Source organism: Anabrus simplex, chromosome 2, assembly GCF_040414725.1.
Source record: "Anabrus simplex isolate iqAnaSimp1 chromosome 2, ASM4041472v1, whole genome shotgun sequence".
Taxonomy (NCBI): Eukaryota; Metazoa; Arthropoda; class Insecta; order Orthoptera; family Tettigoniidae; genus Anabrus; species Anabrus simplex.
In genome coordinates this window covers 283,364,762-283,382,600 of record NC_090266.1, presented here as the reverse complement: position 1 = coordinate 283,382,600, position 17,839 = coordinate 283,364,762, and the positions used below count along the sequence as shown (strand labels likewise).

General features: G+C 37.9%; 1 protein-coding gene across 1 annotated transcript in view; it reads left to right on the top strand.

The window, feature by feature from the left end:
• Window positions 1-17,425, top strand: part of LOC136863514 (uncharacterized) — a 147,641-nt gene extending 130,216 nt beyond the window's left edge. Inside the window, exon 6 of the mRNA XM_067139905.2 lies at window positions 13,762-17,425. Within this exon, the coding sequence (XP_066996006.2) occupies window positions 13,762-13,848 (87 nt within the window). The 3' untranslated portion in view covers window positions 13,849-17,425. The remainder of the gene's footprint in view (window positions 1-13,761) is intronic.
• Window positions 17,426-17,839: the final 414 nt, after the last annotated feature.

Genomic DNA, 17,839 nt, shown 5'->3' with positions numbered 1-17,839 from the left:
AAAAGCATGTATGTGTCAAAATAATATAAATTGCAATAAATGATTATGCTCTCCTCAGTTCCACATACAATTAAAATGAGATTCGAAGAAAATAGTCTGTGCAATTTTTATAATCTTATTTTACAATTCCAACCACACATATTATAAATAATGACTGCTGTAGTTAGCTCAAATAGGTTATAAAGATAATAGCAAAATCTCTTTCAAAAGTACATAGCTTTCCGAGACAGCGCCACTAGCACAATCTAGCGACTCACAGTGTAAAAACGAACAGCTTCCAACTGCTCCTTGTGGCTGCTATGACATAGTACCTGAACCAGAGACCTCGAAATTTCACCTGTACATGAAAATGTATTGGTTTTAAGTTTTCAAGGAATTATGAAATAGCTTTTCAAGTACAGAATGTTTTATCTGGGGTTGTAACATTTTATTATTCACAAAATAAGGCATGAAAAGTAACATCCATTTTTAGGCCTACAGCTAGACCAAAACTACTGGATTTTTCATGTGATGGCCTGCTGTCTACAATTTCGCATATGTTATGAAGAGTGACGACTATATACATTCAACTTAGCCTACTGTACACATGCTATTTTCCATAAATTAAAGTTTAGTCATGACAAATTTCTGTAACAATATGTGTACAACTACAGGCCAGGCAACCATTTATACTGACAACAATGCACATACCATAATTATATATTTATACTATATTATGTATACCCAAATGCACTTGAACATGAAATTACATATGCATTACTTTCTGTAATTTGGCATTTTTCTTTTTCTGCTGAGATGTGTAGGAACCATTTGTTTTATTTACAAAAGCTTTATTGAGGACTGCTAAGTATTCATAGGCCAACATAGAATAACAATTGTCACACATAACTTCTACACTATAATATTCATTCATTAAGGTCTTCACTAACTTGCCTTTGACACCTTGAGTGCTTTCACATATGAATTTATTTACATTATATTCTGAAAAAACACTGGACATTTTAGAACACAACATGTGAGAACATTCATTGGGGAAAATCATGTTACTTGATTCATATTTCTTCCTTAATATGAGGAATTTTTCAGGGTCATGGGAATTAAGTTCAAGTGACATCAAAACACTTTAACACTCATTGTGTGGAAGTCTTGAGATTACCCAACCAATAATTGTCTGCATCTGCCTGTGTAGTTTGCACATTACTGTTGGTTGTCTCATTTTCTTCATTACAATTAGGTCTCTTATAACTAATATTTAATTTTTTATTCGCAGTGTAACTTATTTTCAAATAATTGTATTTGGTTAGGAATACTGCAGCATCAGCCTCACAATTGCTATCTTGTGATGGTGATAGTAAGTTATCATAACAGTTCTTAACCCACTGCAAAATTTAGATGCATCTGGAGTGACATTATTGCCCTCTTTACACCTGACAATGGCAAATGCATTTTGCAGACAATTTTGTGTTAGTCTTCTAGTGAAGAAAATTGAAAATCAAATCGCTCCTTCAGTTCTGATCACAAAAGCTTAAGAGCAGTGATATTATCTATCCAACCTTGAATACATACTGGGTTGAGTTTACTATTAGCACCTCTGTTTAACACAATGATCTGCCTTAGACATTTTTCTAAATGATTAGAATTACTGCAAAGGGGTTTTCTATACTGCTTAGGGCTACTGCATTTTGAGGAATTGAAGATGTCAAATAGTTTGTTACACATTTCAATGAAATCAGCTGTAATAGCTGCAGAGGGTGGTAAAGAATTAAATTGAACATGCACCTTTATGCCACAAGCAACAAAATTACTGAGTCCGAACAGCTAAACACACACTCATTGGTGAAGAGGGGCGAAGAGAAATACATTGTTTTGTTAATTTTCGGGCTAGTCTGGGCACAATGGTTGAATCTTTATTATAAAATTCTTCAATATGAGACCAGCTACAAATTTCCCCTCCTACATTGAAATCATATATCTTTGCATTGTTTCTCATTGATTTAATCAAGTGAGGGGCATCATAGAAAAAGTATATTTTTTCATCATTTTTATTTCAATATGACCCTCAGAATTTTCCTCATTTTAACATTGTTTGCCCCTTGATCACAAACTACGGTCTTGGGTACTAGTCCAGTGTCCTGAATTTTCACTAATGCATTAATTAACATATTTTTTATGCTCTGCCCTGACATAACATCTCTGGTCGAATAATATCCTATAATTTGCTTGAAATTGAGGTACAGACCTATAATCATTATGACCGTAGTCTGATTACGTAACTCTCTTTTAGTGACATTTAAGACAGACAAGATTTCTGAACCTGTCTCTACAAATTCAAATTCAAACAAAGCTCCATGAGTATTCAAGCAGTTAGATCGACTCTATCGGCGATAGATGGTATCAGTACTCCGTTTTTTGAAAATTGTCGCTTAGCTGGTTGATGCATAACACTATCCAGGTATAACGAAGTGGTATTATAAACAGAGATATTAAACACATTTGGTTCCCTTGTGTTCAAGCCTTCCTCTCTGCCCCCCTTTCCTTTCACATGGATCAGAAATTTCCATTATAAAAATAAAATGTACAGGAAGAAGTGCAAGGTCTTTAAAATAGTGCTGAGATGATCTCTCTAGCAACTCTCCACAGATCTCTTTATCAACTTTTGGAAATGTTGACTCATCTGCCTATGATATTTCCTTTATTTTTTCACTATCTGGGAAAAGGTTTAGAACAAAGCATATTTACTCAAATCTGTGGAGAACTTCTTAAGCAAGTTTTAGTCTCCAATCGATGATATAGTAAATTCCCATGCAACTCAAAAATTATGCTTATCTTTCTACTCCTGCGTGTGCTTCAGCTCTGAACAAGTTACCTCATTGCTAATCATTTCTTGCTTCTGCTTCCATACTTTCATATTTTATGTTAATACCGATATCAAGCTAATTGAGATACTGAAGGTGATCGGGATCAGGTACCGAGAAAGACGAATTATCTGCAATCTGTATAAGAATCTGTCTGCGTTGAATTGAGGGTTTGGAGAAAGGAGCAGCAATCCAGAAAGCAGTGAGGCAAAGTTTCAGTTTGTCCCCACTACCTTTCTGTGTCTATATAGAACAGGCGGTAAAAGAAATCAAAGAGGAATTTGCAAAAAGAGAATCACAGTCCAAGGAGAGGAATCAAAACTCTGAGATTTGCTGATGATATTACCATTTTATCTGAGTCTGCAGAAGATCTGGAGAAATTGGTGAATGTTATGGACAGAGTCTTGGGGAAGGAGTGCAAAATGAAAATAAATAAATAAGTCCAAAACAAAAGTAATGGAGTGCATTAGATTGAAGTCCAGTGATTCGGGAAATATTAGATTAGGAAATGAAGGAGATAAATATTGTAAATATTGTTACGTGGGTAGTAAAATAACGAATGACGGCAGAAGTAAGGAGGGCATAAAATACAGATTAGTGCAAGCAGGGAAGGCCTTTGTAAAGAAATGAAATTTGCTCACTTCAAACATTGATATTGGGAATTAGAAGGATGTTTTTGAAGACTTTTGTCTGGAGCATAGCATTGTGTGGAAGGGAAACATGGACAATAACTAGCTCAGAAAGAAAGAGAATAGAAACGTGGTGTTACAGAAGAATGCGGAAGGCAAGATGGGTCGATTGAATCACGAATGAAGAGATAGTGAATCAAGTTGGTGAGAGGAGATTGATATGGTTAATTTGACGAGAAGAAGAGAGAGAAAGATAGGACACATCTTACGACACCCAGTACTTGTCCTGTTGCTTGTTGAGAGAAGTGTAGGTGGTAAGAACGGTAGAGGGAGACCAGGGAAGGTAATAATATGACCAGCAGATTAGAGCAGATGTAGGATGTAGTAGTTCTGTAGAAATGAAAATGTTAGCACAGGATAGGGTGGCATGGGGGGCTGCATTAAACCAGTCTATGGAATGATGACTAAATACAGCACCGAATTTTTGTAGGCATTGATGATAATGAAAGCTTCATTGTGACATGTGAATATGACTTATTCGAGAGATGGAAGACAAAAAGCGAAAGGTTCCATATAACGAGCTAGAATAACATAAAGAGGCTGTATACCTTACATCAGTGCTCCTTGCAGAGGCAAGTTCAGAAAGAGCAGCCATGTTTCAAGTTGTTAAAACAAAGCGAGTTGGAGCGAGAACATATTATGATGAGGTGACATGGAGATTGTGCGTGGCAATTGAACATCGTGAGTTTTAAGAATTGAAAAGTTAGATCCTCGCTTCGAGAATGCCGTAATTGATGCTTTCTTTGTACCTGTTTACCTTTGGCCTTGAAAGTTCATGTTTGTTACCATCTGGTGTACCGAGCTTGATAGCTGCAGTCACTTAAGTGCGGCCAGTATCCAGTAATCGGGAGATAGTGGGTTCGAGCCCCACTGTCGGCAGCCCTGAAGCTGGTTTTCTGTGGTTTCCCATTTTTCACACCAGGCAAATGCTGGGGCTGTACCTTAATTAAGGCCATGGCCGCTTCCTTCCCACTCCTAGGCCTTTCCTATCCCATCGTCACCATAAGACATATCTGTGTTGGTGCGACGTAAAACAAAATTAGCAAAACCATCTGGTGTTTGTGTATGATTCATTGAAGTTAGATATTCAGGTTCTTTTTTCTCTCCATAATGGTCCTGAAGACTTGTCTTGTGCTTGGGCATTTGTTTGATGTAGGACTATTTCACTCAAACGTACACCAAGCATGGTAAATAGGCGACAGTATTTTCCTGGTGTTCGTAAATTTTATGAAGTGTTAATTATTGTACTCCGAGCGAGTTGGCCGTGTTGTTAAGGGTGCGTCATTGTGAGCTTGGCATTCAGAAGATAGTGGGTGCGAACCCCACTGTCGTCAGCCCTAAAGATTGTTTTCCGTAGTTTCCATTTTCACACCAGGCAAATGTTGGGGCTGTACCTTAATTAAGGCCTCGGCTGCTTCCTTCCCACTCCTAGCCCTTGCCTATCCCATCATCGCCATAAGACCTATCTGTGCCGGTGTGACGTAAAACAACTTGTAAAAAAAGTTATTGTAGACACCAGTCGCATTAATATTTAAAATTAGGCTGCATTTCATAATGGACAAATTTCAAGGTTACCTTTCATATACTAATCCCAGCATGGTACGGTAAAAGGAAAAGAATATGTCCCCTATAGTATAATAAATATTTTACCAAGCGAGTTGGCCATAGGTTTAGTGTCGTGCAGTTGTGAGCTTGCATTCAGGAGGTAGTGGGTTCGAATCCCAACGTCAGCAGCCGTGAAGAAAGTTTTTCGTAGTTTCCCATTTTCATACCAGGCAAATACTGGGACTATACCTTCATTAAGGCCACAACTTCCAGCTTCCCAATCCTTCAGTCGCCGAAAACTTTCAATGTGTTCGTGCGATGTTAAATTAGCATAAATAAATCATCATCTTCATTTCCCGTTTCCAGCTTCCCGGGTCGGGTTGTGAATCAAGGACCTCCATCGCTGCCTGTCCCTAAACCCTCCTTTTTTCAGTACATCTTCTGGTTTTCCTCCCCTCTCCTCTATGCACTCCCATACTGAATCTGTCCACCTCTTAGAGGGTCTTCCTCGTGGTCTCTTTCCTGTTAAGTTCTCCGAAAAAGCTTTTTTTGGCACCCTCTCTTGTCCCATTCTCATCATGTGCCCATACCACTTTAGCTTTGTTGTTTCTGTCCTGTCATGAAATTTCAAGATTCCTGTCCTTAACTCTTCATTTCTAATTCTATCCTTTCTGGTCTTGCCCTTGATACCTCTTAGGAATTTCATCTCTGCTGCCTTTATTCTACTCTCCTTTCGATTTGTTGTAGTCCACGATCCATCTGCATAGGTTAGTATGGGTTCATAATAGGTTGAATATAATCCTTTCTTACATTTCTTTGGGACATCTTGGTTCCACAAAATACCCCTTACACTCTGGTAGAATCTGTTTGCTTGTTGTATTCTTTTCCTAATTTCCTCGGTTTTCTTTCCATCTTCTGTGATCACACTTCCCAAGTACTTGAAACTTTAACCACTTCCAGAATTTTACCATTCATTTTTATCTTTCCTCTTCCTTCCTTCCTTCCTTCCTTCCTTCCTTCCTTCCTTCCTTCCTTCCTTCCTTCCTTCCTTCCTTCCTTCCTTCCTTCCTTCCTTCCTTCCTTCCTTCCTTCCCCTTGTCATCACTATTGTTTTACTTTTCTCTGTGCTTGCTTTCATCCCAAATTTTTCTATCTCTGGATTCCATACATCTACTTGTTTTTGCACTTCCATTTCATCCCTATCCCATATCACTATGTCATCTGCAAACAATATGGCTTTTGTTGCCTGTTTTCCCAATCTTTGTTTAATGTTCTTATGAATTTCATCCATGCTTATGATGTATAGTGTGGGGGATAGTACACTTCCCTGTTGGAGACCAGTTTCTTTAAACCTTTTTGTACTACTAACACAATTTATATACATAGCTTTTATCATTTGCACTTCCACTCTGTTAACTTTTTTTTCCTAAATGTGTCCCATACCAACTGTCTGGGCACACTGTCATAAACTTTCTCAGTGTCAAAAAAATGTCATCACTATGTCATAAATAAATAAATACATTACGTACATTATCATTATACACTGTTATGCCTTCCAGTATTCAGTCTGCAAGCCTCTGTGAATTTACTATACGTCGCCACAATCCTCTATTTGCAACTAGTGCTGTGGCCTCATTTAGTTCTATACTTCTTATCTTTAAATTGTTAGAAACTGAGTCTAACCATTATCATCTTGGTCTCCCTCTACTTCTCTTACCCTCCATAACAAAGTCCATTATTCTCCTAGGTAACCTATCCTCCCCCACTCGCCTCACATGACTCCACCACCAAAGCTTCATCCATAAAGTTCATTCCTAAATTAGCCTTTATCTCCTCATTCCAAGTACCCTCTTGCCATTGTTCCCACCTGTTTGTACCAGCAATCATTCTCGCTACTTTCATGTCTGTTATTTATAACTTATGAATAACATATCCTGAGTCCACCCAGCTTTCACTTCCGTAAAGCAAAGTTGGTCTGAAAACAGAGTGATGCAAAGATAGTTTCGTCTGGGAGCTGACTTCCTTCTTACAGAATACTGTTGATCGCAACTGCGAGCTCACTGCATTAGCTTTACTACACCTTGATTCAATCTCACTTATGGCCGGTTTCTGGAATGACAGTTATCTGTAGATGCGTAGTTATCAGTGACTTAACAGGGTGATACGTTTAAAATGAGTTTCCGAAACAACAGTCATCGGCTTCTTCACAGTTATCTCCACAACGACTGGTAACTGCAGCTGTAGTTACCTCTATGTTAGAACTGATTCCAACAAATACCGGTATGCGGTGCCACTCCATACCGTTTCGTACAAGGTCTTATATTAGTTTCATAAACATTAGAAAGTGATAATGAACTGTTTATAATATATTTGCAGTCATTCATGGTAGTTTAACGTGCTTGGGTGCGCTGGACTTAACAATATTTCGGTTAGTATGTTTATTTCCACGTTATCACTGGCTTTAGTCACTGATTCCACTTGTATGGTGTCATCTGTCCCAGCTGTTTAGGTTATAATCTCCTCGGAGCATCAGGCCTCTACTGTAGATATATCTTCCAATATGGTAAATGAATTGTCAAATAAAATAGAACTCGAGGCAAATGGATTTCCATCAGGCTCTAATTGATTTTTCAGTGTAGCTATAATGTTAAGACCTCTTTCGTCAGGCTTTGAAACATGAGTCCCACCAACAGTTAGTGAACACAATCTGAAATTATGGAGTATTTACCATTTATATTTATACTAAATAATAAATATCTTAGGTACCGGTATGCATTTAATATAAACCTGCTGAATAATAAATGTAGATTTTTCATTGCTTTTTTCAATGCTATTTTATCCTTTAACCGGTGACGTGATGTCTCATAGACTCCCAATAAACATAAAACATCTGGACTTCTTTAATTAAAAATCTTGCAGGGAGCTGTAGTTTATGTTACCTTTTTTATCTGTTTCAACACACTTCACACCCTCAATCAGGGTTAGCTCGCTACGTTCAATTGAAATTCTCAAGTGGACTTCACGTCAGCAGTTTCGAGAGTATTTTTGTCAATGCATGTTGCGTGGTCAGTGTAAAAAAAAAAAAAAAAAAAAAAAAAAAAAAAAAAAAAAAAATCTGCACAGTTGCAGCGAGAACAGATGGATATCACATCATCAGTGCAGAACTTCAATCCCGGAATGATAGGTTCCAAAGTGTGTGGCACGTTTTCATTTATGTGATTATTTTCGTTTACGCTTGTTGTGTTCTGGATCAGCAAAAAGGGATCCGTTTGGTAATTGCAGTGTATTTTTATCATTTTACTGACGACAACGATCAAGGTGAAATTTAAGACGATGTCTGCATACTGTGAATAAGAAAGAAGGGGAAATAATATATACCTAATTTTTGCCTCATTAGATCGTACATATTTTCACGTTGTGAGAGATTATTACATGTTGAATCAGATTGATTGAGGTGACTGTCTACATATTTGCCAACCATTTTTCATTGCAGAAAACTTCTACTAGTAAAAGTAACTAGATATTACCAAAATAACCCTAAAAATATTTGCGTAGAGACATCTATTGGAGGACGATAGATACTAAACAAGACGATAACTGTACTGTTTCGATGCCATAAGACCTATCTGTGTCGGTGCGACGTAAAGCCCCTAGCAAAAAAAAAAAAACTGTACTGTTTATTGCCAGGGCTTATAAATCTGGATTTAAGTTTCCGGAAACACATTAGATTTAACAGCACAGTTAGAGTTACAAGCACTTTTCGGTAACTCACACGTAACTGTGGTGTACCAGAAACTGGCTATTAATATATTACCATCCTGAGAGAACACTCAACCTAAATACTTGAAATTATCGACCTGTTCTAGCTTTGTATCACCAATCTGACATTCAGTTCTGTTGAATTTCTTACCCACTGACATCAATTTAGTCTTCGAAAGGCTAATTTTCATACCATACTCATTGCACCTATTGTCAAGTTCCAAGATATTTGACTGCAGGCTTTCGGCACAATCTGCCATTAAGACTAAGTCGTCAGCATAGGCCAGACTGCTTACTAAATTTCCACCTAACTGAATCCCTCCCTGCCATTTTATACCTTTCAGCAGATGATCCATGTAGCCTAAACTACAAACAGCAAAGGTGAAAGATTACAGCTTTTTCTAACCCCTGTAAGTACCCTGAACCAAGAACTCATTCTACCATCAATTCTCACTGAAGCCCAATTGTCAAAATAAATGCCTTTGATTGATTTTAATAATCTACCTTTAATTCCATAGTCCCCCAGTATGGCGAACACCTTTTCCCTCGGTACCCTGTCATATGCTTTCTCTAGATCTACGAAACATAAACACAACTGCCTATTCCTCTCGTAGCATTTTTCAATTACCTGGCGCATACTGAAAATCTGATCCTTACAGCCCCTCTGTGGTCTGAAACCACACTGGTTTTCATCCAACTTCCTCTCAACTACTGATCGTACCCTCCCTTCCAAGATGCCAGTGAATACTTTGCCTGCTATACTAATCAATGACCGAGCTCGATAGCTGCAGTCGCTTAAGTGCGGCCAGTATCCAGTATTCGGGAGATAGTAGGTTCGAACCCCACTGTCGGCAGCCCTGAGAATGGTTTTCCGTGGTTTCCCATTTTCACACCAGGCAAAAGCTGGGGCTGTACTTTAATTAAGGCCACGGCCGCTTCCTTCCCACTCCTAGCCCTTTCCTGTCCCATTGTCGCCGTAAGACCTATCTGTTAAAATTAAAAATAGGAGAGGATTTCCACCAATCAATACTTATTTATTGTATATATTAAATTACAGGACCGGTTTCGACCTCATATTCAAGGTCATCTTCAGCTGAACCATACATACATATTTATATAATGAAGCTTTGATTAAGATTGTGGTGTTGAAGGAATGCCATATGATGATGATGTACATTTAGTTACATACAAATGGGGCACGTCTTAGCGTGAGCTGGCGTATATGTCATTCTGTACAATATTGCAACTGTATGTCTAAAATGTTGAAGGTCTTAAAACTAGTGTATAAAACACGTCTTTTCCTAAACTAACTTATATATACGTACAAGATAAAAACAATATATAAAAACACTTCATGCATATGAACATTCGTTCTTGCTTGGTGGTCAATACATCGACTAACTTCCGTATTTAAGTCTTGTTCACAGTTGTGCACTTCAGCTGCTATTCTTAGAGTTTGTAAAATTGCATGGATAAAAGTTTTGTCTTCCTGTGCGTATGTGAGATAAAACACTTTCAATTTAAAATAAGTGCCAAATGTATGGATGAAATTCAAGTAAATATGTTCAGCTCTGCTGTGTGTGTTGCCCTTTTATTAGAACCAATTCATGTTGGGCAACACACACAGCAGAGCTGAACATATTTACTTGAATTTCATCCATACATTTGGCACTTATTTTAAATTGAAAGTGTTTTATCTCACATATGCACAGGAAGACAAAACTTTTATCCATGCAATTTTACAAACTCTAAGAATAGCAGCTGAAGTGCACAACTGTGAACAAGACTTAAATACGGAAGTTAGTCGATGTATTGACCACCAAGCAAGAACGAATGTTCATATGCATGAAGTGTTTTTATATATTGTTTTTATCTTGTACGTATATATGTTAGTTTAGGAAAAGACGTGTTTTATACACTAGTTTTAAGACCTTCAACATTTTAGACATACAGTTGCAATATTGTACAGAATGACATATACGCCAGCTCACGCTAAGACGTGCCCCATTTGTATGTAACTAAATGTACATCATCATCATATGGCATTCCTTCAACACCACAATCTTAATCAAAGCTTCATTATATAAATATGTATGTATGGTTCAGCTGAAGATGACCTTGAATATGAGGTCGAAACCGGTCCTGTAATTTAATATATACAATAAATAAGTATTGATTGGTGGAAATCCTCTCCTATTTTTAATTGTGCAATTGTCAATACGGAAATGAAAATTATAGATTACGAGACCTATCTGTGTCGGTGCAACGTAAAACAACCAGCAAAAATAAAAGCTAATCAATGAGATACCTCGATAGTTGTTGCAATCCTTCCTGTTCCCTTGCTTATAGATAGGTGCAGTTACTGCTTTTTTCCAATCTGAAGGTACCTTACCAATACTCCATGCTAATCTTACTACTCTATGAAGCCACTTCATCCCTGCCTTCCCACTATACTTCACCATTTCAGGTCTGATTTCATCTATTCCTGCTGCTTTATGACAATGGAGTTTATTTACCATCCTTTCCACTTCCACAACCGTAATTTCACCAACATAATTTTCCTCCTTTCCATGAGCTTGGCTGTTCGCAACACCACCAAGAAGATGTTCGAAATATTCCCTCCACCTCTCCAGTGATTCCCTAGGATTTATTATGAGTTCACCTGAATTACTCAAAACACTGTTCATTTCCTTTTTCCCCTCCCTTCCTAAGATTCTTTATTACTGTCCAGAAAGGTTTCCCTGCTGCTTGACCTAGCCTTTCCAGGTTATTACCAAAATCTTCCCACAACTTCTTTTTGGATTCAACAACTATTTGTTTCGCTCTGTTTCTTTCATCTACGTACAAATTCCTGCCTGCCTCGACCTTCGTTTGGAGCCATTTCTGATAAGCCTTCTTTTTACATTTACAAGCTGCTCTCACTTCATCATTCCACCAAGACGTTCGCCTTTTCCCATCTTTACACACAGTTGTTCCTAGGCATTCCCTTGTTGTTTGTACTAAAGCATCCCTGTATGCCGCCCATTCTCTTTCTATATCCTGAACCTGCTTACTGTCTACTGTTCGAAACTTCACTAATCATATCCATGTACTTCAGCCTAATTTCCTCGTCCTGGAGATTTTCTACCCTTATTCATTTGCAGACAGATTTCACTTTCTCTACCCTAGGCCTAGAGATACTTAGTTCACTACAGATCAGATAGTGATCTGTATCATCGAAAATTCCCCGGAAAACTTGTACATTACGAAAAGATTTCCTGAATTCGAAGTCAGTCTATTATGGATCTGGTAGCCCTAGCCTCCCATGTGTAGCGGTGAATAGCCTTATGCTTGAAAAATGTATTTGTAACTGCTAAACCCATACTAGCATGGAAGTCCAGCAAACGCTTCCCATTTCCATTGGCTTCCATATCTTTCCAACATTTACCAGTCACCCTTTTGTATCCTTCAGTTCTATTTCCAACTCTCGCATTGAAATCGCCCATTAGCACTATTCTATCCTTGCTGTTGACCCTGACCACGATGTCGCTCAATGCTTCATAAAACTTGTCGGCTTCATCCTCATCTGCACTCTCACATGTGAAAACACTAAGACAATTCTCATCCTAATTCCTCCAATTGCCAAATCTACCCACATCATTCGTTCATTCACGTGCCTAACAGAAACTATGTTGCATGCAATGGTATTCCTGATAAACAGCCTTACCCCATACTCTGCCCTTCCCTTTCTAACACCTGTCAAGTACTCTTAATCTCCTCTCTCTTCCTCGTTATCTCCCCTTACCTGAATATCACTTACTCCTAGCACATCCAGATGCATCGTCTTTGCTGACTCAGCCAGTTCTACTTTCTAGCTTCCATAAGCCCCATTAATATTGATAGCTCCCCATTGAATTCCATTTTGTTCGCCAGGTTGTTTCCAAGGAGTCCCTCGCCTGTCAAATGGGAGTGGGACTCCGTTACTCCCATAGGTCCGAGGTTTGCTTAAAATGTTCTGAGCTCAGTAAATTCATGAAGCAGGATGCTACCCTACTTGCACATAGTCCAAGTGAGGAACTCTCCTCTAACGGGTTATGGACCACCGGTGGATTGTATACTCCTAGCCGCCTGAGCACAAGGAGGGCCATGACTCAGAATATGTCCGAGATGCCCACTCCCATTCCATAGCAACTGGTATCCCGACTCTCAGGACTACCTACTAGGCCACTCAGTCGTTGCCCATGGTTCACAAACTAGGACGTGACTACAGTAACCCACACCATGAACCATAAATAAATAAATTAATTAATAATAATAATAATAATAAGAAGAAGCAGGAATAAATGAAATTAGACCTGAAATTGTGAAATATAGGGGAAAGGCAGGAATATGTCTTCATAGAGTAATAAGATTGACATGGAATTTTAGTAAGGTACCTTGTGTTTTGACGATTGCGCCTGTCGATAAGTTAGGGAACAGGAAAGATTGCAACAACGATTGAGGTATTTCATTGATCAGTATACTGATATTTCCCTTATTTTTTGCTATATCAGAAAAAAGTTTGTTAGTAATATTCTAAATCAATTTTTTCGTGAGCAATTTTCCTGTAAATATAACTGAGACAGTTAAATTGAGTTTTATGTCCTCTGTGAAGCCACCCTTCAGCTCAATGTTTTTTAAAACAACTTACAGCTATGAACCCCCTTGCCCTTATCCTGAACATTAATACCAATTTTCATGAAAATCCTCTATTTTCCTGTGATGCTGTACTAGGCAGACATACAGAGAGAGACAAAAATAAAACTGAAAGTAACATAGGCTGCTATAGAAACTAAGTATCAGGTTAATATTCAAAAAGTACAAACTGAAAGGCACTTTTATATATATTATGGTATCATAAAATATCCTATTAATAGTTGGTTTATTGTTGGCAGGGGAAACATAATTTTGTTGAAGAACCACGGCATTGGACTCCAGAAGAACTTGTTTCTACCTACTACATCCTTCCCGCTGAGAAATGAGAAATAAAGGAAGTGGCTTTCAGAAGGGAGTACTCCAATTCATAGTGGCTTGTGGCCAATACTTTTATAGAGTTAGTTTTATATCGTCTGCTTTATCATGATCATTCCATGTCAGCTGGATTACATTTTTTAAAGATTATTTTTTAACTGGCAATATCTGAAGCTTGTTCAGTTTTAGCTGGGATTTAGTTTTAATACCATATGATTTCTCTGTGAAAAATACACCCTGTGTTAATCATGATGTAAATATCACCCTGTATGGCTCATAGGTGCTATAGTAGGAGAAATTTCCATGGTGAATTGAATCATGTACATGATTTTTCCTGTGATATTTAGGATTCTGTTTGTTATATTGGATATACTTATTGTGGTCTTAATTTTTATTCTTCAAATCCCACTGCTTAGAGTTGACAGGTATTGTGGGCAGACTTAAACATGGTAATTTATGAAAATGCTTTTAGTGGGTCAGTTCATCACACAAGTAGACAAGCTCTTTAGACTCAATATTTCTATGAAATACTTTACAACATATTGGTGTGTTAAACATAAATTGCCACTTTCCAATGAATTTGTATATGAGCCATGCCTACTGTTTCACCTGAGCTAGTCATGCTTATATAAGCAAATATCTCATGCCTGCTGGAATACTCGCATGAAATTTAAAATGTGTTTTAATTTATTGATTCAGCATCTTTTTTATTTTTTGGAGGTTTGACCCTGAGATTTGCTAATTGTGATGAAGAAATAAACTTTCATATAAAAGTGAAGACATTTACATTGAAACAGCAAGTCTTTGGGGATCACTGGGTACATGGCAAGCTCTCCCGTTGCTGGTCTAGCAAAGATGGTGACTTCTATGATGATGTTGTGCAATGCCTTTACCTGCAATGTTGCCCCATTACACATTAGGTATATTGACGTTGCACAAACAACATAGTTGGCATTTCTACCTTTAGTTTGTTGAGATGTTGATGCTCCATCAGGATCTCGTGTGTCCTTACAGTGCATTTTCACATTGCTTCCAAGTACTTTTTAGATCAGCTCAATTTTATATTAGCTATTTTCAATCAAGTGTATATCTTGAAGCTTGCACTCTAACAAGAAGAGAAAAGCCAGAGTAACTGTGATATACCATGGGGAAACTTGAAGGAAAATGAAGCAAAAAATCCCTGGAACATATGTTGGAAGTCAAGATTTGAAGCATCTGCTATAAAAAAAATTAATTACTCTCGACTCTAAATTATGCTAGTGGAATTGCTGTCAACATTGTTCTCATAGGGAATGCGTTTCTGACGTGGGTAGGTGTTTAAATATAAAACCAGGGATAAAACATGTTACTGAATTTTCAGTATTCAACAGACTGCTCACCTATAAATTAAAGTATTACAGCTTTTTTAACCAAGTGAGTCACTGCACAGTTTGGGTCATGTGGTTGTCAGCTTGCATTCAGGAGATAGCGGGTTTGAACCCCACTGTCGGCAGCCCTGAAGATGGTGTCCCATGGTTTCCCATTTTCACACCAGGCAAACACTGATGCTGTGGTGCTCCTGGACACAATGTCACCTCCTTCATTTTGTTGTTGGCAGTTTTCTTTCTCTGCTGTGCAGATATCTTCTTGCAGCACACTGTTCACACATTGACGCATTTTTCTGGCTGGTCCTTCCCCTTTGCCCAGTGTGTGTGCCCTGTTCCTTGTTGGAGGCATACAAAGTGTAGCAATATTGTACCCACATAGAGAGAAGGCAAGAGATTCCTTGAAATGATGAAAGGAATTTTTCTTCCCAGAACTACTGTTACAGTGTGGGGTCCAGGCACTTACGACTGCAGTCCCCAGCAGAATTTCAGTAGCGAGTTTTCTCCACCATTTGACATTCTTTTTGATCTTGTTGTCATGCAGCACAATTTCGGTTTCAGAATTGTATCTCCTTTCAAGATATTTATTAACAACATCTTTGGGAGATTGCTCTTATTGGGACGAATTGTTACGCAGACAAGTGGATTCTGTGCCAATGTAACACTTGTATAAAAATTGTCAGCGAACAAGATACATTTCACACAGTTCACACGTTTTCATGGTGGCACCTTCAGTGTGATCTGTCCTTTGCAGCTCATTATCTGTCCCTTGATAAACTCGTACAACAAATGTATACTCATTTCCCGTACAGACTTCGTAGAGTTTAAGTCGATACTTACGTTACATGTTCGGAATATATTGCCTGAAAAGCAGTCTTCTCCTCCAGGGCACCATGGACTCTTCTATTACAACACTTCTCCCAGGGGTTAGGGCATCATGAAAATTTTCCATCTTCAGGGCTGCCGACAGTGGGGTTTGAACCCACTATCTCCCGAATACCGGACACTGGCCACCCTTAAGCGACTGCAGCTATCAAGCTCGGTAATTTTAGTATTTGGGCTGAGGATGACTCAATGGTGAGTTGAAACAGGTCCTCTCGTGTAATAAAACTAGTTCAGTACATAACAAGTGTTGATGTGACAGAACATCTTTTTAAGGTGGTTTTGAAATATAGGCAATGTTAGTGCTCTCCTACTGCCACTGATCATAGTCAAACTATGGAACAGTTTCCCTGTGCTCTCATGACTTTTTTTTTTTTCATCCCATTTCGATCAGGCTATTTCAAGAAAGCATTCTTCTGTTAATCTGTTTAGGTTACTAACTAGGTCAAATTTTGCATTTGCACGTCCAGAGATTTATTCTAAAAACCAATTTGGATGATTTATGTTAAGCAAGTCTCAATTTATTTACATCACTATCATATAATTACCTAATCCACCTTGCTCCTTCAACTATTTTTCTTCCTGTAGCTTTTTGTTTTGTTTAGCCTAACGTAAGACTTGCCATGAAAGAGTGTGACAAGGTAGTGCCATTCATTTTGTTAAACAAAGTGCTGAAGTACGGCACTCGGTCTATCTCTTCCTTTCTTTTCAATTTCTTAAGATGTTGCTAAAGAAGTTGCTGTATTGCAGAATGTGAATAATAAATTGTATTTCCTTCTTATGAATTTTAGCAGTGTGATATCATCCTTCACCTGTCTCTCAGCACATCTTCGGTGTATTGCTCTTCATTTCTGTCTAACCGATTTTTCCTTATACCCACGTTACAACTGCTTCCAGTCTGTCCTTTCCTTGCTTTCTGAATCTACATCTTTCACTCCCAATTAGGAGTATGCTGTAAACAAAAGATTTTATATCCTGATTGATCCCAGGTTGTAAAATTCACCAGAAAAATGATGTGGCGTCAGAAAGTGCGTCTGGTCGGATCAGTTGCCAAAACCCAAAACAAGTTAGGGTGGCTCCAGTGACCCCAGAAATACCTGGGATAAGCCGAAAGTTTTTTTACTCCTCTATTTATGTGCTTGTTTATTAGAAACTGTTTTTTAATTGATGGGAAATTATGGTAGTTTTAAATATTTTTCCCTTTTATTAATACAAATTTTATTTTATTACTTATTTATTACTCCCTTATATGACTCTTTTAATCTAACTGATCTGGAATGATCCATCTGGGTAAAGAATTTTGTTCCTGTTAAAGATGTGTGTGTGTGCATGTGTGTGGGTGTGTGTGTATATATATATATATATATATATATATATATATATATATATATATATACACACACCCACACACATACATGCATACATATATACATACAGGGTGTATCATAACTATACCGACAAAAAATCAGGTATTCTCTTCGTGTTATGTTAAAAACGATGGTGCAATTGGATTGGCGGTGAATATTCTTCTTTTCGAGAAAGTGCGGTTGCATTATTACTTCCAGGTGTGCGATTTAAATTAACGAACTTTCTATATTTGCTGTGGCAGAGAGCCAGCCACTGCCTGTTGCTGTGTGTCAAAGAAGGGAAGGAGCGGAAGTGGGGTGTATGATGGAGACGGAGTTATATAATAGGTACAGTTACGATACACCCTATGTACATATATAAATTGTATATGTATTCATTTTTATTCTAC